The 24,210-nt window shown below is 45.1% G+C and overlaps 1 protein-coding gene across 1 annotated transcript in view; it reads left to right on the top strand.

Annotated features, from left to right (window-relative positions):
- The window catches only part of NAALAD2 (N-acetylated alpha-linked acidic dipeptidase 2), a 35,355-nt gene that overhangs the window by 2,978 nt on the left and 8,167 nt on the right, over positions 1–24,210 (top strand). The window contains exons 2-14 of the mRNA XM_081197353.1: positions 2,249–2,360; positions 4,969–5,155; positions 7,776–7,877; positions 10,489–10,614; positions 13,307–13,493; positions 13,645–13,738; positions 15,245–15,343; positions 16,462–16,547; positions 17,856–17,975; positions 19,320–19,402; positions 20,988–21,051; positions 21,785–21,852; positions 22,354–22,445. Coding sequence (XP_081053479.1) covers positions 2,249–2,360; positions 4,969–5,155; positions 7,776–7,877; positions 10,489–10,614; positions 13,307–13,493; positions 13,645–13,738; positions 15,245–15,343; positions 16,462–16,547; positions 17,856–17,975; positions 19,320–19,402; positions 20,988–21,051; positions 21,785–21,852; positions 22,354–22,445 — 1,420 coding nt within the window. The remainder of the gene's footprint in view (positions 1–2,248; positions 2,361–4,968; positions 5,156–7,775; positions 7,878–10,488; positions 10,615–13,306; positions 13,494–13,644; positions 13,739–15,244; positions 15,344–16,461; positions 16,548–17,855; positions 17,976–19,319; positions 19,403–20,987; positions 21,052–21,784; positions 21,853–22,353; positions 22,446–24,210) is intronic.

Raw genomic sequence — 24,210 nt, 5'->3', positions numbered from 1 at the left:
AACAACAACAGCAACAACAATAACAACAACTTATTACTTACTCCCCAACCACTCTGGGCGGCTTCCAACAGAATATTAAAAACACAATAAAACACTAAAAACTTCCCTAAACAGGGCTGCCTTCAGATGTCTTCGAAAAGTCAGATAGTTGTTTATTTCCTTGACATCTGATGGGAGGATGTTCCACAAGGCGGGCACCACTACCAAGAAGGCCCTCTGCCTGGTTCCCTGTAACCTCACTTCTCCCAGGGAGGGAACTACCAGAATGCCCTTGGAGCTGGACCTCAGTGAACTATGGGGGTGGAGACACTCCTTCAGGTATACAGGACCAAGGCCGTTTAGGGCTTTAAAGGTCAGCACCAACACTTTGAATTGTGCTCGGAAACATACTGGGAGCCAATGTAGGTCTTTCAGGACTGGTGTTATATGGTCTCGGCAGCCACTCCCAGTCACTGGCCCCGCCCACCCCTGGCATGTGGCCCCCAGAAAGTTGCCCCAAAGAGAATGTGGCCCTCAGACTGAAAAATCTTTCCCACCCCTCACTCTAGAGTGGATTCATTTCCCTCCTGCAGCTCCTCTTGCTGACAACTCTCTTTTGTGATCCCTGAGCGAGGGAAGGCATCTGAGCAATGCCACCGAACCAGCCGAAGCTCTGCTCATCTCTTTATTAGGCAGCCCAAGGGAGCAGTGACTCAGATAGCTCTTGCTCAGCTCAAGGGCTTTCTAATTTTATTTTTAATAAACAGAACAAAACAGAAATGCGGGCCGCTTACTGGTTTAGCTCCAAACTTGCCTGGGTATATATACAAGATTCTTTCCTGTGTCTTGGCAGCTTGTTTCGTTTAGCCTGGTGTTGCCAACTTTTGAAGCAGCTCCTATAGCTGTCTATTTGCTCCTAGAGTACATGGGGAGGAGTTAACCCTTCCATCCCCAGCTGCGAGCCTTCCCCAAAGATGTCCCCTATAGCCGCTGGACTGAATACAGTCTTCCATTGGCTCTAATAGGAAGCCAATTCCAAACCTAACTGCCACACCAGGGAAATTGTGGAATGGTAGAGTTAGAAAAGAACCCAAGGGCCACCTAGCCCAATGTCCTGCAGTGCAGGAATCGCAACACATGGTTCCCCATCCAGTTTGAAACCACCCAGGACCCTGCTTAGCTTTGCAAATGTGCTAGCAGATTTACTGCTGCACCACTCCTCACGGGGTTGTTGTGAGGATGAAATGGAGAGGAGGGTGGGGGGAGATCCATGTTGGCCACCTTGAGCTCCTTTGAGAAAACACAGGGTGATTCATAATGGAAGCTGTATCCTTCATTATGAATCACCCCGTAATAAGACCTAAATATATCTACGCAGTATATACCTGAGGTGTGAGGACACATGGGGGGGGGGGAGAGAGGGAGGCTGCTCCAACCATTACATTACACTGCCCCCCATCAGATGTGAAGGAAATAAGCAGCTATCTTATTTTTAAAAGACCCCCTGTTTAGGGGAGTTTTTAATATTTAATGCTGTATTGTTTTTAACACTCGAATGGGAGTTGCCCAGAGTGGCTGGGGAAACTCAGCCAGATGGGCGGAGTATAAATAAATTATTATTATTATTATTATTGTTGTTGTTGTTGTTGTTGTTGTTGTTGTTGTTGTTGTTGTTGTTGTTGCATGACCTTGGGCCAGTAACTCCCTCTCAGCCTAGCTGACCTCATGGGGTTGTTTTGAGGGTGAAATCAAGGGGGGAACGACATCTGGGTAGGCCCCCTTGAACTCCTTGGAAAAAAGAGCACGCACACACACACACGAAACTGGGGGATGAGGACACAAGGAGAGGAAGGGAGAGAGAGAGAGAGAGAGAGAGAGAGAGACTGCTCTAACCACTGTGCCCCACTCCCTTGCATGACCTTGGGCCAGTCACTGTCTCTCCCTCTCTCTCTCAGCCTGAATCCAGAAGAGGAGGCCACTGCGGTTACATATGGTCCATGGAGCAGAGATTCTTTACCCCTCCTTTAACAGATGCAGAACTTGCCAAGGATAGTGTTTTGTTCCACAGTATGAGAAGCCTACTGATTTCTCTGGTCACATCCACATGGCACATTTAAAGCACAGGTTTTCCCTGGAAATAATTCCATCACATTGGATGATGGGCAAGTGAAAGGAATCTTGATACCTTGGCTGGTGCAATCCCATAATAGTAGTGCTTGGAAGGACAGGGGGGTCAGAACTGACGGTTGTCATTGCGATGGCATTGCAGGATGGTGCGTGAAATCGTCGAACAAGCCAGCTGGCACAACACACGTCTTTCGAAATGCAAGAAGGCAACTTTTTGCAGAACTGAAGGCGGAAAACATCCGGGAATTTCTGCGGTGAGTTTTGGTGCTTTCTTTGGTGACTGTTTTAAAAGTTGTAAAAATGCAGAGCAAGCTCCAGAATGACATGAACAGACTGCCAAGTGAAAGGCAGTGGAAGCCAAAACAGGATCAGGCCCCTGCTTCAGTCTGTTATAGGAAAAAATGGGGTTGGCATATGCAGCCCAACTCCCCATCGAGGGACCCTGTGCCCTCTAAATCCATTATCAGTTAGAGAAGAATGGATGGAGGCAAAATCCAGTGAAAACAAGTCAGATCTTTATTTTTCTGTTGCAACAGAGTTCCCTCCCCACCCCACCCCCATTGCAAGGAGGTGAGGACCCAGAACAAAGGTGTGCAAGAACTTTTAAAGACTTTAGAAATCGCCCGGCCCCTTAGCCAAAAAACACCCCAAAAGCATCATGCATAACATCACAGAAAGAGGCAGTCTACAACAGAAATTAGAGTGTGTGGCTGAGGGCCATATTTCCTTCCTTCCAAGGATCCACATGTCAGTGGTGGGTGGGGTCCCAAGCAAAAGTGGGGAGAGCAATAAATGTGAATTTTACTTTTGTGCAGGAGGCTAGCTTCTGCACATGCTCACACACCCTTCTCTATGTGGTGGAACGCTCTGTCACAAGAGACTAGGGCCCTGCGGGTCTTGACATCTTTCCGCAGGGCCTGCAAGACAGCTGTTCTGCCTGGCCTTTGGTTTGGACTCAGTCTGACCCTTATGGTCTTGATTGATCAGCTACTTTAAAATGAGGCTGCATTTTAAACTGCATTTTAACCTGTATTTTAATCCCCCCCTCTTTCCCCCCTATTATTACTGTGATTTTATTGGTGTTAGACGCCCTGAGCCAGGCTCTGGCTGGGGAGGGCGGGGTATAAATATATTATTATTATTGTTGTTGTTGTTGTTGTTTATGTTGCATTCAGATGAGCAAAAGGTGCTATCAGAGGTCAGGCAGAAATGCTCCTGGTACAAGGCAGGGGTGGGTGGGCAAGGGGGATTTCCAAGGCTCAGAGAGAGAAGCTTGGAGGGCCACATTTGACCCCTAGGCCTGAGGGTTCCCCCACCTCTGTCCTAGAGGGGGACAGGGGTGGTGCTTAGCATTCTTCCCCCCTGCTCTTGCTGCTCAAACGTTGAACATCTGGGGAGAGATAAAGGAGGTACAGATTGGAAACCTTCTCAGATGCAGAGCATCACGTGAAGAACAGACTCAGCTGACTAACCATCAGAGTTGCTTGGACTGTAATTTGCTGCAGACGTTGATTAATCATTGAACCACAATGTCTGCCTTTGGAGAGGAGGCAGTCATGTGCCTTCATCCTATCTAACCTGGTTTTCTTTTATCCCTCACCACCCCCACACATATTCCGCATACCCTACTGACCACAACCCTGCAATTTCACATATAGACATAGCACTCATTTAAACTTTAACCAACTTGAGAATCCACTCTTGGAAAATACTCTGAAAAGTTGGAATTTTTCCAGTTTGCCACATATCTGCTCTGCTCAAGGCAGCAGTTAATCATTCTTGCCCCTTGCCAAATGATGACTACTTAATTTGTTTGCTTTTGGACACGGCAGTACAGACTTGTGGAACTGTAAGCATTATCTTACTATATATAAAGAAAAGTAAGGCTGTTGTCACGCTGCAGTTTTCATGGCCAGAAGCAGGCGGCCCAGGGAAGCTGTAGAATGAAGAATCATACAGGGAGGGAGATACTTCACAGATGGACTAGATAGGCTTCTGGTCTGATGCAGCAGGATCTTAGGTTCAGAGTAGTACAATAGTTCACTAGATGGACTGATGAATTTTCTTAAATAAGGGGTAGGCAACTGCTTTCAGACCAAGGACTGTATTACTATCTGGGAAACCTTCTGAGGGGCAGATACACAGGGCAGAAAGGGTCAGAGGCAAACTGGGCAGAGCAATGCATGCAAATAGTGTCTTTACACAGCAGGCTAGTCACGCTCAAACATCTTTCATCCAGGAAAACAAGAGACATCATAGAATTGTAGAGTTTGGAAGGGGCCATTAGGGTCATCTAGTCCAACCCCCTGCAAGGCAGGAATCTTTTGCCCAGTGTGGGGCTTGATCCCACAACCCTGAGATCTAGAGTCTTGTACTCTACTGACTGAGCTATCCCAGCAGAGTTCAGGCCAGAGCTCAGCCAGGCAAATAAACCCAAGGCCCAAAGTAAGGACCAGTGAAAGCAGTGGCCCCTGAGAAGAGTTTTGAGGGCCACATTCAGAGGGCCACATTCAAGCCCCTGGACCAGTCCCTCCCCAGCTGTTGTTGGACCACAGTTCCCATCATCCCTAGCTAGCAGGACCAGTGGTCAGGAATGATGGGAGTTGTAGTCTCACAAGAGCTGGAGAGAATAAAACTGCCCTGGACTGTCTTAAACCCCCACACCCATTTTTTAACACAAAGATGCATCCTTTGTGGGAGGGGCAGAGATGATATGGAATAGAATTATTTTGGAATCACCTACCTTGGCTATTCTAAACCATTTTGGAAAAGGTTTGCCTGCTTTGCCCTTTGGGGAACCGGAGATCCCAGCGCTTATCCTCTCTCTTTTTTAAAAAAACCAACCTCTGTGGTTCATTTCAGCTCTTTCACGAAGCTCCCTCATGTGGCAGGAACAGAACAAAATCTTCACCTGGCAAGACGGATACAAGCCCAGTGGAAGGAATTTGGCTTGGATACAGCCGAGCTGGTTCATTACGATGTCCTACTTTCCTACCCAAATCAAAGCGCCCCCAACTATGTTGCCATTACTGATGATCATGGAAACGAGGTAAAGAGGGCAGAATGTTCTCTCTGCTGCATGAGAGCTGAAAGAAAAGAAAGAATCGCATTCAGGAGGGCTAAACTGTGACAGATCTCGGAATCAAATTTGAAAGTGGGTGGCTTTTGTATTCCAGGCGCTGCCAATCTTTCTTGGGGGAGGGGTTTACACGGGTACATTTGGATTTTTGAGAGGGTGCCAAGAGTACCACCTCTTCAGGTTGCTTCTCTCCTCTGCCCTGGCAGACACACAGAAAGAGAGGAACCACACACATGTGTGTGCAAACACAGAGAGTGTCTTTACTGGGTAAAAAATGGATCCGGTAGAATGAAGATGGATTCGCATTAGTTTGCATGATTTCATATGATGTCCTCTCCAAAAAACAAACAAACACCCCACTATCAAATCAAACCTTTGTAGGGCACTGCAAAGTAAGAAGAGCAGTGCAGGATCAGGCCCAAGGCCCATCTTGTCCAGCACTCTGTTCTCACAGTGGCCATTCTTATGGGAAGTCCAGGATTCCCTGGTCCTGAATGGGGTAACTGTGCCCCTGAAGGACCAGGTGCGCAGCCTGGCTGTCCATGGAGGCACAGGTCAAATCTGTATCCAGGGCAGCTGTTTACCAGCTCCATCTGGTACGCAGGCTGAGACCCTATCTGCCCGCGGACTGCCTCGCCAGAGTGGTGCCTGCTCTAGTTATCTCCCGCTTGGACTACTGCAATGCGCTCTACGTGGGGCTACCTTTGAAGGTGACCCGGAAACTACAACTAATCCAGAACACGGCAACTAGACTGGTGACTGCGAGCGGCCGCAGAGACCATATAACACCGGTCTTGAAAGACCTACATTGGCTCCCAGTACGTTTCCGAGCACAATTCAAAGTGTTGGTGCTGACCTTTAAAGCCCTAAACGGCCTTGGTCCAGTATATCTGAAGGAGCGTCTCAACCTCCATCGTTCTACCCGGACACTGAGGTCCAGCTCCGAGGGCCATCTGGCAGTTCCCTCACTGCGAGAAGCCAAGTTACAGGGAATCAGGCAGAGGGCCTTCTCGGTAGTGGCGCCCGCCCTGTGGAACACCCTCCCACCAGATGTCAAAGAGAACAACAACTACCAGGCTTTTAGAAGACACCTGAAGGCAGCCCTGTTTCGGGAAGCTTTTAATGTTTGATGTATTATAGTATTTTAATATTCTTTTGGAAGCCGCCCAGAGTGGCTGGGGAAGCCCAGCCAGATGGGCGGGGTATAAATAAATTATTATTATTATTATTATTATTATTATTATTATTATTATTATTATTATTATTATTATTAACAGAACCTGTGAAAAATCACAGATCTAGTGTGTTTGCCAGAGCCAGAAAAAGATTGGAATGCTTCTGCAAGGTCAAGGCACAACACTGGAACCAGTGCTGTGAAGAACTAGACCAGTGTAATAGTTAGTGTCAGACTAGGACCCAGGAGACCAGGGATCAAGTCCCCGCTTAGTCAGGGAGCTCCCTGAGTGACCTTAGGTCCAGCACAGCCTCTTACTATAACCTACCCCAATAATAATAATAATAATAATAATAATAATAATAATAATAATAATTTATTATTTATACCCCGCCCATCTGGCTGGGCTTCCCCAGCCACTCTGGGTGGCTTCCAACAAAATATTAAAATACATTAATGCATCAAACATTAAAAGCTTCCCTAAACAGGGCTGCCTTCAGATATCTTCTAAAAGTCAGGTACTTGTTTTTCCTCTTTGACATCTGGTGGAGGGCGTTCCACAGGGTGGGTGCCACTACCAAGAAGGCCCTCTGCCTGGTTCCCTGTAACTTGGCTTCTCACAGTGAGGGAACTGCCAGAAGGCCTTCAGTGCTGGACCTCAGCATCCAGGCAGAACGATGGGGATGGAGACGCTCCTTCAGATATACTGGACCGGGGCCATTTATACTACCTCAGAGGGTTGTTGGGTGGATTCAATGAGGAGAGGGAGAACCATACCCACCACCGAGTGAAAAAGGTGGTGTATAAACCAACAAACTTTCCTTCCCTCTCCTCTCCCTGAACAGATTTTTTTTTTTGGGGGGGGGGGTTAACAGGAAAGGGAAGGGAAATTCTGTTGGACAGCCAAAATTCCCTGCATTAGCTGAAGCCCATTGCTGGATGTTGCCTATTAACCCAAGGCACGGGTCGTCAAGTCTTCAATATTTTTTTAAACAGTGTGACCAACAAATTATGCCACACATCATGGGCCAAAATGTTTGGCGACCCCTGTTTTAGCTGCTCAGGTACCGCCCTGAGCCATGAGAAAAACACAGAGTTAGGAGAGGAGTTGGGAAAGGCAGTACTCTCCCAATTCCCTCCTTTCATTCTGTGTGTTTTTCAAGAGGGGTAGTCATGCTCTCCACCTCGACCAGTGAGCAAGGTTGTTGGAGGACTTGGAGAGTTTGTGGACACCAGCGAGGTCCTCAAACCATGGGCACCTACCTGGTAGCCCAGCTCTTTCCAGAAACAACAACAACAATAGAGGCTATTTGGCATTCAAAATATCAAATTCCAATTCTTAATGAGTACAAACTTTTTCTGAATGTATGTGAGATGCTACTCCAGCTCTCTAATAGTGTCTCTTCTTCCGAACAGATTTTCAACACGTCACTCTTTGAGCTTCCTCCTCCAGGATATGAAAACGTCTCAGAGGTGCTGCCGCCATATAACGCTTTTTCGGCACAAGGCACGCCAACGGTAAGGAGTGGGAAAACACAAATCCAGCCCTCGGAAGTCAGTGTGGGAAGGAGAGTGAAAAGTTTGCAAGCTGGGCAAGAAGACAATAATGGTATTGATATTGAGTATCTCCACGTTGTGCCTCTGAGCATGGGCGAAGTGTAAAGGGAGGGTTTGGGGTTGGCGAGCGATATGAGTTTCATAAACATTTAGTCTGGGTGCCTGGGTCTGGACACTCTTATTATGGGGTGCAGAGCTGACAAGACAGTGAGTTAGGGTATTGTTGCCCCTTGCACATCTCTCTACATCTCCCATACATCTTCCTGACATGTGTGGACTTACAGTCTTTCCAGCTTGCGCATCACTGGTTTTAGAGTCATTGAGCACCCCAAATGTGCTGTTCTTCTATCTTCTTTCTCCTTTCCTCCATATCGACGGGACCTTGAAAATAACACTTATCTCAGCCTCCTTGCTTCAGCTTCCTAAAACAAACCCATCCAGGCATTCTGTGACTTCGTTGTGATAAGGTTCAAATTGCTACAGCTAATAGTGTGGCAGAAAGCAGGTGTTAACTTCAACTGTAACCTAACTTCAAGGTTTTAAGGGTTTAACTGCAGGCTGCAATTTGATTTATTTATTTTTGTAGGGTAATTTTTTTCTTAAAAGATTTCTGTTACATATATTCCACATTTATACAATAGCCAATAAAACAAAACATCAAACAGTTACGTATTGTTTGTGGAACGAAAGCAACAGCAGTAAATACCAAACTTATTCGCTGATATGATTTCCATTCTGGACATGAGACAAACAAATGAAAGACAGTAATTTCTGCTTCTGTTTTTCCTGGGATATCCCAAAATCTCTAGCCAGTACCCTGTTAGCAACATTGGTATCTCTTCCTCTATACAGTGGCGTAGCGTGGGTTGTCAGCACCCGGGGCAAGGCAAGTAATTTGCGCCCCCTAACCTGTGGATTTGCGCCCCCTAACCCTAACCCCCAGATGTTGCGCCCGGTGCGGCCGGCCCCCCCTGCACCCCCCACGCTATGCCACTGCCTCTATAACAGGGGTCAGCAAGCTTTTTCAGCAGGGGGCCGGTCCACTGTCCCTCAGGCCTTGTGGGGGGCCAGACTATATTTTTTTTTGGGGGGATGAACAAATTCCTATGCCCCACAAATAACCCAGAGATGCATTTTAAATAAAAACACACGTTCTACTCATGTGAAAACACGCTGATTCCCGGACCATCCGCAGCCAGATTTAGAAGGCGATTGGGCCAAATCCGGCCCCTGGGTCTTAGTTTGCCTACCCATGCTCTATAATATTGAACTCAAGTAGTCAGTGTCAACAGCTGTGGAGTCAAAATTGAGAAACAAGAGGGAGATATCAATATGTTCAAACTTACTGTGGAAGAAGGGAATCCCTCCCTCCACCAAAGCAGGCAAAAAAAATTGTTTCTTGAGTTTCAAATGGTAAAGAAAAAAGGAAAATTGGTTGTGGGACACAACGGAGTATCCTGGAAGAAGGCATGGCTGGAATCCTGAACAAGGAATATTTTACCAGGCGCTAAGAGCACAATACAACATTTTGTAGCGGGTCTTACTTATTCATTTTCTGGCCCATTCCCAAGGGCATCCCCCTATATAATGTATCACAGTAGTCTAGATGCGAGTTGACCATTGCAAGGCTCCCCTAGTTCATGCATTTTGATATAGGTGTTTTAAAGTGTACCACAAGTACAGTGGTACCTCGGGTTACATATGCTTCAGGTTACATACGCTTCAGGTTACAGACTCCGCTAACCCAGGAATAGTACCTCGGGTTAAGAACTTTGCTTCAGAATAAGAACAGAAATCGTGCTCCGGCGGCGTGGCAGCAGCAGGAGGCCCCATTAGCTAAAATGGTGCTTCAGGTTGAGAACAATTTCAGGTTAAGAACGGACATCCAGAACGAATTAAGTACTTAACCCGAGGTACCACTGTACAGTGGAACCTCGGTTTTCAAACGTAATCCATTCCAGAAGACCGTTTGACTTTCGAAACGTTCAAAAACTGAGGCACAAAGGGCTGAGAAAATTGAAAAACATGCAGCGGGAGCCATTCGACTTCTGAGGCACGTTCAAAAACGGAAGCATTTCCTTCCGGGTTTTGGGCGTTCGGGTTCCGAAACGTTTGTCAACAGAGACGTTCGAGAACCGATGTTCCACTGTATAAGAGATTCCCAATGTAACCATGGACAGTGACATCAAATGTAATATTTTTGCAAGTTAAGATGCTGAGTAAGGCTAAATGATAGAGGGTAAGGATTTGCTGAACTAAATATCTGAATTGGAATACAAGAAGGGAGGTGTGAGGAGGTCAAGAAACTAGTGAATGAAATATAAGATATGAAAATACTATCTTTTTTCTGTTTTGCTTAATGGCGTTTTTTATTCTTTTTTATTCTATTCTGTTAACTGTTTTTTATTGTGTATTTCTTATGTGTTTTGTTTTGTATTTTTTATTTTATTTTTGTAGTTTTCTTGGCTTTTGTATTCTATGTTTAAATTTTGAAGCCTTTGATTGTTTATGAAACTTCAATAAATATTACTTTAAAAAAAATGTAATATTTTTTTCCCCACCCCACAAAAAGGCAGATCTGGTGTATGTGAATTACGGCCGCACCGAAGACTTTTTCAAACTAGAGCGTGAGATGGGAATCAACTGTACAGGAAAGATTGTCATTGCCCGATATGGGAAAATATTCCGAGGAAACAAAGTAAGTTGATGATATCTCTGCTGTTGCTGCTGCATTCTCTTTCCTTCTTCCCCCCCCCCATTCCCTTCCCTAATAATAAATCTTTTCAGAGGCTGCTTTTCAGGTTTCTGTGTAGAAATACATCAGGTGGGAATGAGGGAGCAAACTCCCCAGGTGAGGGGGGGTTAGGGTGGATCATACCACTTCAGTTTGCAGGTAGAGATCCCATTTTTTAGTTCTACCTGCTATAAAAACACCTCCCCACAAGTAGAAACCTGCATAGCATAAAGCAAATTATGCCAGAAGCAATATTCCTAATATTACTGCGGTTTGTTTTTACCTGAAAAGCTTTGTTTCATTGTTAATGCCAGGGAGTGTTTGAATATGTTATCTTCCCCTATAATCTGCAGTGGTGTGTTCCATTTCATCATATAGTTGTATGGCAGGCGCTCCCATTAAAGGTGGCAGATGGGTAGCCAGTGTTCTGGGTGTTTAAAAGAGTCAACTCTCCCCCTTAGCTGTAATGGAGATGTCTGTTTTAACTGTTTGTTGTAAGGTTCCTTTATTAAAGAGCAGCCGGGTATTTTGTTCATGTGTAGAATGCCTTGTGTCCACTTATATCCCACCCAGAGGGCATAGCTGTCAACTTTTCCCTTTTCTTGTGAGGAATCCTATTCGGAATAAAGGAATTTCACTTAAAAAAAGGAAAAAGTTGACAGCTGTGCCAGAGGGTAACATTAAAGAGGAGGCACTTCTGAAACAAAACTATATATTTTTAAGGACCAACTAAGTTAGTTCTTGGTATGAGCTTTCGTGTGCATGCACACTTCTTCAGATACACTTCTTCAGATACACTTCTTCAGATACACTATGGCAGACCAACACGGCTACCTATCTGTATATATTTTTAATTTATTTACACTCAATGAGGGTTTCAAGCTTTATGGTTTATTCATGTGAGGCGCAATCCTTAGCTTCAGGCAAATACTCTTTACAGAGAACTTCAAAAGCTTATTCAGCTTATTTAAACATAGGGTGGATCTACACACAGGGGGAAAACATTATAAATAAGTCAGAAATTAAATTGTTATAACAAAAGAAAAAAACGATATGGAAATTGCTTAATGTTTATTATTATTTTGCTCTCTGGTTCCACCTGATGTTGCATGTTTGTAACGCATCCCGAACGTTGTTTCTTGGCTAATGTAGCTGAGTCCCTAGTTTCAGGATAGACTATTTCCACCTATTAATATTACCATACCAGCAACACTCTCACTGTCCCTTCTAGGAATTGGACTTGGAATGAAACTGAGTTGTGCTGCCTAGCTAACCCCAGATCCCTAGCCGGGCAGATCCTTCTGTTCCCCAGAGAGCCAGTGTGGTGTAGTGGTTAAGAGCGGTGGACTCGTAATCTGGTGAACCGGGTTCGATTCCCTGCTCCTTCACATGCAGCTGCTGGGTGACCTTGGGCTAGCCACACTTCTTTGAAATCTCTCAGCCCCACTCACCTCACAGCGTGTTTGTTGTGGGGGAGGAAGGGAAAGGAGAATGTTAGCCGCTTTGAGACTCCTTTGGGTAGTGATAAAGCGGGATATCAAATGCAAACTCCTCTTCTCCTTCTTCAGAGGCGAGGGGGTGTCAGGGGAGGCAAAAACTTGGCCCCCACTGGAGAGGAGCCGCGGGGTACAGCCAGAGGGGCTCCCCCAATTCCAGCAGGGTGGACAGCTCTTCTCTGCCTCCTCCTCCTCCCTGCTGCTCCAACGCCACCTCAGAGTAGACCACTTTGAACTTCTCCTCCTGCAGGTCCCACTGCAGCAGGAGGCACAAATTTCGTCCTTGCTCCAGGCACCATATTACCAAAGTCCGCCTCGATAGTAGCTGGGGGTGGTTCAAGCACATCTAAAATGGCCACAGGTTCTCCAGTCACATCATCATCATCATCATCATAATTATTATTATTATTTATACCCTGCCCTCCCCAGCCAAGACCTGGCTCAGGGAAGCCAACACCAGGTATAAAACAATTGATAAAATACAACTTAAAAACAAGATTAAAATACAACATTAAAATGCAGCCTCATTTCACTAAAGGTAAAGGGACCCCTGACCATTAGGTCTAGTCGTGGCCGACTCTGGGGTTGCGGCGCTCATCTCGCTTTATTGGCCGAGGGAGCCGGCGTACAGCTTCCGGGTCATGTGGCCAGCATGACTAAGCCGCTTCTGGTGAACCAGAGCAGCGCACAAAACCGCCGGAGCGGTACCTATTTATCTGCTTGCACTTTGGCGTGCTTTTGAACTGCTAGGTTGGCAGGAGCAGGGACCGAGCAACGGGAGCTCACCCCGTCATGGGGATTCGAACCGCCGACCTTCTGATCGGCAAGTCCTAGGCTCTGTGGTTTAACCCACAGCGCCACCCGTGCAGAAACTCAAATCAAAAACTTTTGGGGGGTGAAAACATCAAATCTTCACCAAGGCCAACTATCCAGACTGGTCTTACGTGGGCCAGAAAAAAAGCCAAGGAAGTCCCCAAATAGGAGTTCCATCACAGAAGGAGAAAGGAAAAAGGATAGAGGAGAAGGGGATCAAGTTGATTCCAAGCTAAAGGCCAGCCTTATTCCAGTGGCAACAAGACAAGGAACAAATGCCACTGATTTCTTGGTCTACGGCGACGCACCTTTTGAAAACCACTTCTTAATGTTTGGCTGCTCTGTAGGTTAAAAATGCCATGTTAGCTGGAGCTAAAGGGATTATCCTTTACTCAGACTCTGCGGATTACTGCGCCCCTGGAATCGAGCCCTATCCGCATGGGTGGAATCTCCCTGGAGGAGGAGTGCAGCGCGGGAATGTCTTAAACCTCAACGGTGCAGGAGATCCCCTTACCCCGGGGTATCCAGCCAAAGGTTAGTGATGTACCCAGCACAGTCTTACACTTGGGAAGTAAGTTTAACTATTTGCTTCATGGGGTGAGTTTCAAGGTTTCCTGTCTGTTCAGCATTCAACCAGATCTGCTTGCACAAAGCTTACACAGTGGTTATCCTCTTGGTTCCTCAGAATATACCTTCAGATATGGAGTTGACGATGGAGTAGGGATTCCCAGAATCCCAGTTCATCCCATTGGCTACCACGATGCTGAAATTTTATTACGGTATGTGGATTTCAGTCGTCTCTGGTGTTTGCAGAAAGCAGGCTGAGCTCATATTGTTATTCTAGCAATATTAAAATATTGTTGTTTTACCCCCTGTTTTTATTGATACAGTGGTACCTCGCAAGACGAATGCCTCGCAAGACGGAAAACCCGCAAGACGAAAGGGTTTTCTGTTTTGGAGACGCTTCGCAAGACGAATTTCCCTATGGGCTTGCTTCGCAAGACGAAAGCCCATAGGGAAATCTCCGGGGACCTCTTTTAAATGCTCCCCACCGCCAGCATTTTAAAAGCAGTCCGGGATAGCAGGGAAGCGCTTCCCGCTATCGCGGACGGCTTTTGAAGGCAGGCGGAGGGGGAGCAAAGACTTTCGCCCCCCGCCCGCCTTCAGAAGAGACCTCTTCTGAAGGCGGGCGGGGGGCGAAAATCTTTGCTCCCCCCCCGCCTGCCTTCCCGGGAGAGCGGAGAAAGGCAGCGCGTTTCTCCGCTGTCCCGGACGGCTTTTGAAGGCAGGCGGGGGGGGGAGCAAAGACTTTTGCCCCCCGCCCGCCTTCAGAAGAGGTCCAGGACCTCTTCTGAAGGCGGGCGGGGGGCAAAAGTCTTTGTCCCCCCTGCCTGCCTTCCCAGGGGCTTTTACATCGCCCCGGAAAGCGGAGAAGTCCTCTGCTGTCCCGGGCGATTTTAAAATGCCGCCCGCCAGCATTTTAAGATCGCCCCGGACAGCGGAGAAGTCCTCCGCTATCCCAGGGTTTTTTAAAATGCTGGGGGTGGGAAGAAAAGCCCTTGTCCCCCCCCCCAGCCTTCAGAAGAGGTCGGGGGACAGACTGTCCCCAGACCTGGTCTGAAGGCGGTTTCCCTAGGAACACATTAATTGATTTTCAATGCATTCCTATGGGAAACCGTGCATCGCAAGACGAAAAACTCGCAAGAAGAAAAAACTTGCGGAACGAATTAATTTCATCTTGCGAGGCACCACTGTATGGGAAAAGAACTGGCGTGACACCGTATTTATCTTGGAAATATGAGCTTGGCTCCTAATCTCACACTGCTTAAACTAAGATTTAGGCTCAAATCTCCATTTAGCCATGAAGGTCATTGGATGGGTCAGCCTAGTTTATTTTTAGCCTAACTAAATTTCAATGTATCTGTGAGGACAAAATTGTGAGGTGGGCATGCTTTATATGCTCTCCTGAGCTCCGTGGAGGAAGGATTGGATTGAAAACATTATAAGTAAAGAAAATAAGTTAAACTGGATGTTTCCTCTGAAAGGGACAGTGAAACACAATCATTTTGACATAGTAGGACTGCTACCTGGAATACAGCAATTCACAATTCTGCATGCATATCCAGAAGCCTTGACCCTAAAACAGAAAGCATATCACATATTAATTTGATGACAAGCCCTAAAGCCACTAAATTTTGGGCCCCCTTCATCCTTGACATTTGGAAATTAAGGAGATGATGGCTGCTAATTTAATGACCTTGTCTGTCTTGGTTTCCCTGCTACAGGTCCATGGGAGGCCCTCCACCTCCAGATGAGAGTTGGAAGGGAAATCTCAATGTGTCCTATAACATTGGGCCCGGATTTTCCGGCACCTACTCCAGAAGGTCAGTCTGAACACTTCTACCATCTAGCTGCCGTTCCGAACCCTATGAAACAGCATATGAAATATGAGAGTTGCTGCCATTTCCTGGAAGGTCTTCTGTGTCTTTCACGTATCATATTGCCTACACAAATGGCATATCCCAGTGGTACCTGGTGCCCATCAGAACTGGCAAGGCAGAAGGTATGGAGGCCAACAGTAGGTGGCGCCAAAGCCAAGGACGGGCAGAGCCAACTCATTCTGTTTTTGTCCTTGTTCTCCCTGCAGAGTTCAACAAGGGGAAAACTTGAGACTAAGGAGAAATAGAAGAACATAGGAAGTGGACTTATATCAAGGCAAACCATTGGGTCTCTCTAGCTTTGCTACTAAGCTATGGCCCTTTCCCCCAATCATGGCCAGCCCTATCATTAGGCAGAAGGACGTGACCATCTCAGATGGTGGATGCTGGAGTGCTGGGAGTGGTGGTGAGGTGTTGTGGGACACATGACCTGTTTTGCACCTCCCTCAGCTACCCTGCAGTGGAAGATGCCATTCTGTCACCAGTGTCAATGTTTCTACTGCCAGTTGAGTCAACTTTGAGTGGTGGCGGCAGGTTCCATGTTGCCTTTTGCCTCAGTCGGCAAAATCTCTTGTGCTGACCCAGTTCATGAATTCACCCTTTGCTCCCAGAAAGAGGTTGCATGAGCCAGAGCAGGAGTACCTGAAGGCTTGATCCAGGGCAGCTTCTCGCAGTACCAAAGCCTTGTTTTCTTGTATAGTCGTACCTTGGAAGCCGAACGCCTTGGCTCTTGAACAATCGAAACCCAGAAGTGCTTGTTCTGGTTTCCGAATGATTTTTGGAAACCGAACGTCCAGCGTGGCTTCCGATTGGCTGCAGGACGTTCCTGCAGCCAATCGGAAGCCAAGCTTTGGTTTTTGAATGGTTCCGGGAGTCAAACGGACTCCCAAAATGCATCCTGTTTGAGAACCAAGGTATGACTGTACAATCAAGAGATGAGCTTAGCTCTTTGGCACCAGGAGCAGACCCCCAATGCTAATTCATCCCCTCACTGTTGATCTGGCAAGTCTTAGTTTGGTTGACACTACTATGCTCTCACAGAATACTGTGTTTTTATTCTACAGGAAAGTCAGAATGCACGTTCACACAATCAATAAGATCACGCGAATATACAACGTTATTGGGACCATCAAAGGAGCCGTGGAACCTGGTGAGCTGTTTCTGGCCTAACGGCTGTTGGTTTTAGTGTTCCTAGAGTGAAAGGAAATTAAAAGGTGTCTGCTCCTTGGGAGAAAGGCGAGGGCAAACCTAGACAGCATCTTAAAAAGCAGAGACATCACCTTGTCAACAAAGGTCCGTATAGTTAACGCCATGGTTTTCCCAGTAGTGATGTATGGAAGTGAGAGCTGGACCATAAAGAAGGCTGATTGCCAAAGAATTGATGCTTTTGAATTCTGGTGCTGGAGGAGACTCTTGAGAGTCCCATGGACTGCAAGAAGATCAAACCTATCCATTCTGAAGGAAATCAGCCCTGAGTGCTCACAGATCATGAAACTGAGACTCCAATACTTTGGCCACCTCATGAGAAGAGAAGACTCCCTGGAAAAGACCCTGATGTTGTGAAAGATTGAGGGCACAAGGAGAAGGAGACGACAGAGGACGAGATGGTTGGACAGTGTTCTCGAAGCTACTAACATGAGTTTGACCAAGCTGCTGGTCGCAGTGGAAGACAGCAGTGCCTGGCGTGCTCTGGTCCATGAGGTCACGAAGAGTCGGACACTACTAAACAACAACAACAACAGAGTGAAAGGTCCACCCAGAGGCCCATTTTGCCATCTTGTCCCTCCTTGAGATGGAGTTGTTGTTTTTTTACATGGTAGCGCAAGCGCAAGCTCAGGCCCCATAAAGCGATTTGCAGATATTGGGGTTCCTTCTGTCCTGCTGATTTATACAGCCCCTTGGAAACCCGGCTTGGAAGAGTTTGTTGGGAGAGATGGTACAAGGGGCTGCTGTTAGAAAGGGGGGAGATCAGTAAATAAATGCCGCTCCTTCCTGGACTGTAGCAGGAGCTTCTGTCAGACCCCAGCTCCTTCTGCTTTATTCTGCTGAATGGGGCTCTAGGATTCTGCCCCCGAGCCTTACCCCTGCCAAAGCCACTGTGGGGAGCTGCAAACACCGCTAGCAAAGCCAATCCTTCATAGATCACTTCGGCTCAACCCTGGTTTTGAGCCTGTTAGTGCTCTGCAGTCATTTCTTTTGCAGAAGCTTCAGAGCTAACCGGAATTTGAGAATCTGAAAGAGCACTTTTTGCAGCATCGCTGAATGGAATGAATTGGGTTTCCTCTTATTCTTCCTCTGAAAAATTCTATTCTTCTCCCACCCCACTAGCCCCTTTGCAGGGGGAAAGTCTGATCAGAATAAGGAAAGAAAAATCTGCCAAGTATATTTTGAGTTAGATCCAGTTCTTTGTAACGTTTCTCTCTTATATTTTTGTTTTGTTTTTGCTCCCTCTCCCTAGATAGGTATGTCATTTTGGGAGGCCACAGAGATTCTTGGGTCTTTGGCGGCATCGATCCAACCACTGGGGCAGCCGTCCTTCAAGAGGTGGCTCGGAGTTTTGGCAAGTTGGTGAAGAAAGGTAATGAACTGCGCAAATAGAAAATAAAACATGAAACATGCTGCCCAGGCTATCTGTTTCTAGACCCAATTCATCGTAATAGTGATTCACTTTACAGCTATATCCTGTTCTTAGAAATAAGTCTTGGCAAGTCTAGCACAACTTTCATAAAGTTAAATGGGTACAGGATTGCAGACTTATATAAGCCTAAGGCAGCTTTTTAAAGTTGTTGGACTTTAGCTACCATCAGTCCCTCCCAGAATGGCCAGGGGACATGAATTATGGGAGTTGTAGTCCAACAATAGACACTAGTGGCCAAAATTGTGGAAACCTTTTGGAAAAAGTGCATTTCTGAGGTTTGATGGCTCATAATACCATTTTATTTTGATAGTAATACCATAAAATTGCATATCAATGGAAAGATAATTTAATGAGGAATGTAATGCAACAAATTTTGTTCAGTTATCTGTATTCTATTAAAAGTTATAGCCAAATAACCAGAAAAAGGAAGCACAACTTGCTTAGGTTGATATGCAGTAAGTTTCCTTCATTTGAATGTAGCCAATGAGCAAGAGTGTTTAGAGAGTCAGTCAGGTGTTATGAGCCATCAAACCTTGGAAATACACTTTCCCCAAAAGATTTCCATAATTTTGGCCACTAGTGTATGGAGGTCACCAGGTTGGGGAAGCTGGTTTAGATCCTCAAGTCCATTCTGAGCCCACAAAGTATTTCTTCCTAAGTCCTAAGATCTGGAGATGATTTGGGTCCCAACACTTAGGTTTCATGTGCACTTCCATGGGGCATGAGAATTTCTTTGGTGGAACAGTTTCCCCAAAGATGCTTATTAGTCTTATCATCATCATCATCATCATCATCATCATCATCATCATGTTTCAAAGGCATTTCTAAAACCCGATTCCATTTTTGTAATGGCATTGTCTTTTCAATTTTAATTGCTCTTGTTGATCTGAGTTGAAATTTTAAATGATTTTTTTTTTTAAGAGGTTGTAAGGCTGCTTGGTCCTTTGCTTAAGGAATATAATTGCCGGCGGATGGAATGAGAAGCAACGAATAAAACAAAATCCTGATCCCAAACTAAGGCAATCAGAAACAGAGCCTTATTTTATAGAGGTTCCTGAAGCATGGTTTTTAACTGCCCTGGGGCTGTGTTTAAAAAGCAGGCATGGGAAAAGCTTTGGTCCTCCAGGTGTTGCTAGACTACAACGTCTATCCTCCCTGGCCATTGGCCATGCTAGCTGAGGCTGATGGGAGTTGTAGTCCAATCCAGCTGGAAACCTACAGATTCCTCAGCCTTGTTATAAGTTGAGCCACCCAGAGAGATGATTACCTTTTCAATGCCAACAGGTTGGAAACCTAGGAGAACAATAATTTTTGCCAGCTGGGATGCAGAAGAATTTGGGCTGTTGGGTTCCACCGAATGGGCAGAGGTAAGTGGTGAAACCGGTTCCAGAATATTTTGCTGAGACTCAAAGGAACTATCTATTTTTTTACTCAGAACATACCCATGGAATTTAATGATCTAACCTAGTCTTGTTCATTTATTGCAATGTGCCCCTCCAGACAGCAAGAATACACTGGTCCGGAGGGGGCCTGAATTTTCCCACAAACAGTGCAAACATCTTTTAAACCATGGGTTATGAGCAGATTTGGGGGTCTGTCCCAGTAAATCCCATTAGCAGTGATGTGATGACCTCATGGGGGAGCCACCCTTCTATTGTCTTCATTTCACTCTGCCCCCAATCCTGCTCTACATGGTGATTATCATTATCATTAATTAAAGGAGCCTCTCCACCCCCATCGTTCAGCCCAGACACTGAGATCCAGCGCTGAGGGCCTTCTGGCGGTTCCCTCATTGTGAGAAGTGAGGTTACAGGGAACCAGACAGAGGGCCTTCTCGGTAGTGGCGCCCGCCCTGTGGAACGCCCTCCCACCAGATGTGAAGGAAATAAGCAGCTATCCTATCTTTAAAAGATACCTGAAGGCAGCCCTGTTTAGGGAAGTTTTTAATATTTAATACTGTATTGTTTTTAACACTCGATTGGGAGCTGCCCAGAGTGGCTGGGGAAACTCAGCCAGATGGGTGGGGTATAAATAAATTATTATTATTATTATTATTATTATTATTATTATTATTATTATTATTATTATTAAATTTCTATATCTCCTTCCTTGGTGGTTGGATGGCCATCTGTCCGGGATGCTTTAGCTGTGATTCCTGCATTGCAGGGGGCTGGGCTAGATGACCCTTGGGGTGCCTTCAAACTCTAAAGTGTGTGTGTGTGTGTGTGTATATATATATATATATATATATATATATATATATATATATATATATATGAGACATCATTTTCATCAATCATTTCACATAATTTCATAGCTTATACCATTTTTTTTTACTTCTATCAATCACATCTGAGAATTTCCCCATCTTTTTCACTTAATTTACATTTCTTAATTTCACTATTACTTTTAATTATCTTAACTAATAACTCTCTTCATAATCTTCTCTTTCGCAAAATCCTCCTTACAAAACTTCTTGTAGTCCTACTAGCGTGATCTGTTTATTACAGTTGCTTTTCAAATAGTTCGAATATTTGCTCCAGTCCATTGTGAATCTCTGGTCCCGCAGGTTTCGAATCCTTCCTGTCATCTTATCTAATTCTGCATAGTCCATTAATTTCATCTGCCATTCTTCTTTCGTTGTAGTTCTTCTTGTTTCCATTTCTGGGCCAACAATACTCTTGGCTGCTGTTATTGCATACAAAAACAGTTTGTTGTCCTGTCTGTCAATATCCTCACTTACAATACCAAGTAAAAACGCTTCTGGTTTTTTTACTCTAAAGTTCTATTGTTCTATCCCTGCGTCAACTGTAGAAATGTGCATAGCTATCACAGTTTATACATGTGGTTGCACCAGGATGTTGGTTTCATATACAGCTGCTGCTGTGGCAAAAAACAACCCAGTTAACTTTGTCATCAGCCTGTGGTGCTTGTATCTTTTTGTAACTGCAGGAGAATGCCAAAATTCTTCAAGCACGGGCTGTGGCTTACATCAACTCGGACTCTTCTATAGAAGGTGAGCATCGTTTGACCATCTTCAGCTCTGTGCCACTTTTACATTTGGAGAGATACCGGGGCTTAAATAGCCAATACTGAGAGACGGCACTCGAATAGCCAATGTCGAGAGAGGTAGATTTAGGTTTGATAAGGCCCTAAGCCACTGAAGGTAATGGGGCCCTTTATATGTCCAGCTGTCCTTTGTCAACAACAAATTGTCACTGTTTTTCGTGTTGAATATATGCTATATGGTAATTTATGGACCTAATAAGTATCTAAAGCCATTTTATTTGTTTTTTATCTTATATTTTGGAAATGTACATCCAGGTTTTTTTTCCCTTTAAATTTTTTTGGGGGCCCCAAGAGAGTGGGGCCCTAAGCTATAGCTTGTTTAGCTTATACAGTGGTACCTCTGGTTGCGAATGGGATCCGTTCCAGAGGCCTGTTCACAACATGAAAAGTTCGCAACCTGAAGCGCCGTATCTGCGCAGGTGCGCGGTGCAATTTGGTGCTTGTGTGCATGCACAAGCGGCGAAACCCAGAAGTAACCCTTTCTGGTACTTCCGGGTCGCCACAGGACGCAACCTGAAAAAACGTAACATGAAGCAAAGGTAACATGAGGTATGACTTTACGTAAATCGGGCACTGTCTGGTATGACGTAGCCTATTATAATTTTTTTAAGTCACATTTTATTTTTTTAAAGTGTCCCATTAGTATTAATACAAATGTCTATATATACTTTGGTTTCCAGGCAACTACACATTAAGAGTAGACTGCACTCCTCTTCTCAATCAATTGGTGTATAATCTGGCAAAAGAGGTACAAATCATCTCATTTTCCTGGCTCCGCCCCCACCCCCCTTCTTCCTTCTCCTAGTTTCATCTGTCCTTGTGTGGCAGGAAGAAGCACTTGAGGTAAACAGTGGCAGGGATCCTCAGTGCAGGGAATACTTCTTAAGGAATCAGTTTTTTAAAATAAAAAAATTCAAGTTTCTAGACCTCATGGTTCTGGGGAAAGTTGCAAATGCAGGTCTTGTGTTTTTTTGCACCGTTTTGTGCTGAATCAACATTCCAAAGGAGGCAGGGTTCCCACAGTTCCCTGGGAAGTGGAATCGACTGTTAAACCACTCAGAATTTTGGCTTTCCAAGGAGAATAGGGGTTTTCTAAGAACTCTCAGCATCCTTAACGAAACTGCAGTTCCCAGGGTTCTTTGGGGGAACTGGCTGTTTAAAGTGAAAGGATACTGCTTTAAACGTATAGGACAGATGGCACTTCTGTTATAGTGCTGAAATCGTCATATTCATTGTTTTCCTTCCCTAGATAGCAAGCCCTGATGATGGATATGGAAGCAAAACCCTCTATGAAAGCTGGCTTGAGAAAGACCCATCCCCAGAAAGTAAGACTCTGCCCAGGTAAGAGAATCCCTTGCTTCATCCACACATGCAAGTCCATAACTTTTCATTTTTAATTAGAAGTTTGTTGGCATAAACTAGGATTGCCAAATTTTTTTTTTTGGGGGGGGGGGTGTTGTTGAGCTTTCTGTTGCATAGGCTGACAAAAAAAAGAAGTTTTGAGCTATTTTTAAGGAAATTCACCAAAATCTACACTTCCATGCATCTGGATTTTCCTGGATGATTGCTGCCCTGACACTGTTTGTGAGGGCCAAATCCAGGTTATGTCCAGGAAATTCCGGATGTATGGCAGCCCTAGCACAAATATCCGTTACTTACATAATTGCACGTATGAGTGTGCCATCAAAATTCCCACACAAGGGGCAGCTAGAGCTTTCTTATCCTTGCTTTCATTCATTTAGTGTCACCAGCCCTGTGCTGCAGAACACTCTTCCAACAGGGATTTGGCAGGCACCCTCGCTTTTTATTTTCAGAAGTTCCTTGAACAACTATTCATGCCAGCAGACATTTTTGCGCTTTAATTTTCATCTTAATTAGCCAGTCACCTTAAAAATTATTTGTGGAATGCCCTCCCCAGGGAGGCTTGCCTGGCACCCTCATTACACCAGGCAAAAAAACATTTCTCTTCAACCCGCCTATGGCTTTTAAAATGTGTCTGTGGGAAGTGGGTCATTGGTTTGCTTAGGTTTTATTATGTATCTTACTTTGTATGTTTCACTTGTCAGCCGCCCCAAGATCTTTGGATGAAGGGTGGTATACAAATTTTAATAAATAATAATAATAAATGTGTATTTTTATTCACATTTTTAAATGTGGCTTTATCTATTTATCATTAACAACGTTTATATCGCTCTTTATTGCAAAACAAAAGAAACCCCTCTGAGTGAGTGCTTTAAAGAAATAAAATAAAACATTAAAATCATTGATTTAAAACAGTCAAAGCCAGGTTTTTTTTATTATTTTAACCAAAAGAGGATTAAAAATCAACACTAGCTTAAAAGAAGAAATAAAGCACACATAACTTCTGCATGTCTGGATAGGCGTTCCTAAACAAAAAGGTTCACCGGCAAGTGTATTGGGAAAGCGCTTGCCTGATGTCATGAAGCAGGGCATTCCAAAGTGTAGTTACGGTACGTTTTATGTTTCAAGATTTTATGGCATGGCAGAATAGAAATACTTAAATTAATAAGTAACTAAATTGTAGTCCAAAACATCTGGGAGGCACTATGGTGGAGAAGTCTGATACAGATCCTTATGGCCCTATCTAACAACCCTCCCCCTTCCACGTATACTCCCAGTTTTCGGGTTTAGCTTCAGAGTTTCCTTTCCTTTTGGATGTCACCCATGGTGATCTGGCAAATTGTGGGCATGTAGGTAAGCATCCCATTTGGGTCCCTACTTTGAGTCATCTTCATTATTTTCAGAGTGCTCCAAAGCTTCTTTTACCCCCCCCCTTTTTTCTGCTGTGCCATTGCAAGAAATCTAACCCAGGCACAGGCAAACCCATCATCCCTGACCACTGGTCCTGTAAGCTAGGGATGATGGGAGTTGTAGTCCCAAAACAGCTGGAGGGCTGAGTTTGCCTATGCCTGATATAACTAGTACAGTGGTGCCCCGCAAGACGAAATTAATTCGTTCCGCAATTTTTGTCGTCTAGCGAATTTTTCGTCTTGCGAAGCACGAAATCCCATAGGAATGCATTGAAAATCAATTAATGCGTTCCTATGGTCAAAAAAAGTCGAAACAAAGCCAAATTTGGTACAAC

This window comes from Podarcis bocagei (assembly GCF_964188305.1).
Source record: "Podarcis bocagei genome assembly, chromosome: 6".
NCBI lineage: Eukaryota > Metazoa > Chordata > Lepidosauria > Squamata > Lacertidae > Podarcis > Podarcis bocagei.
Note: the sequence above shows the minus strand (reverse complement) of the source record. Positions and strands in the feature narration are given on the sequence as shown.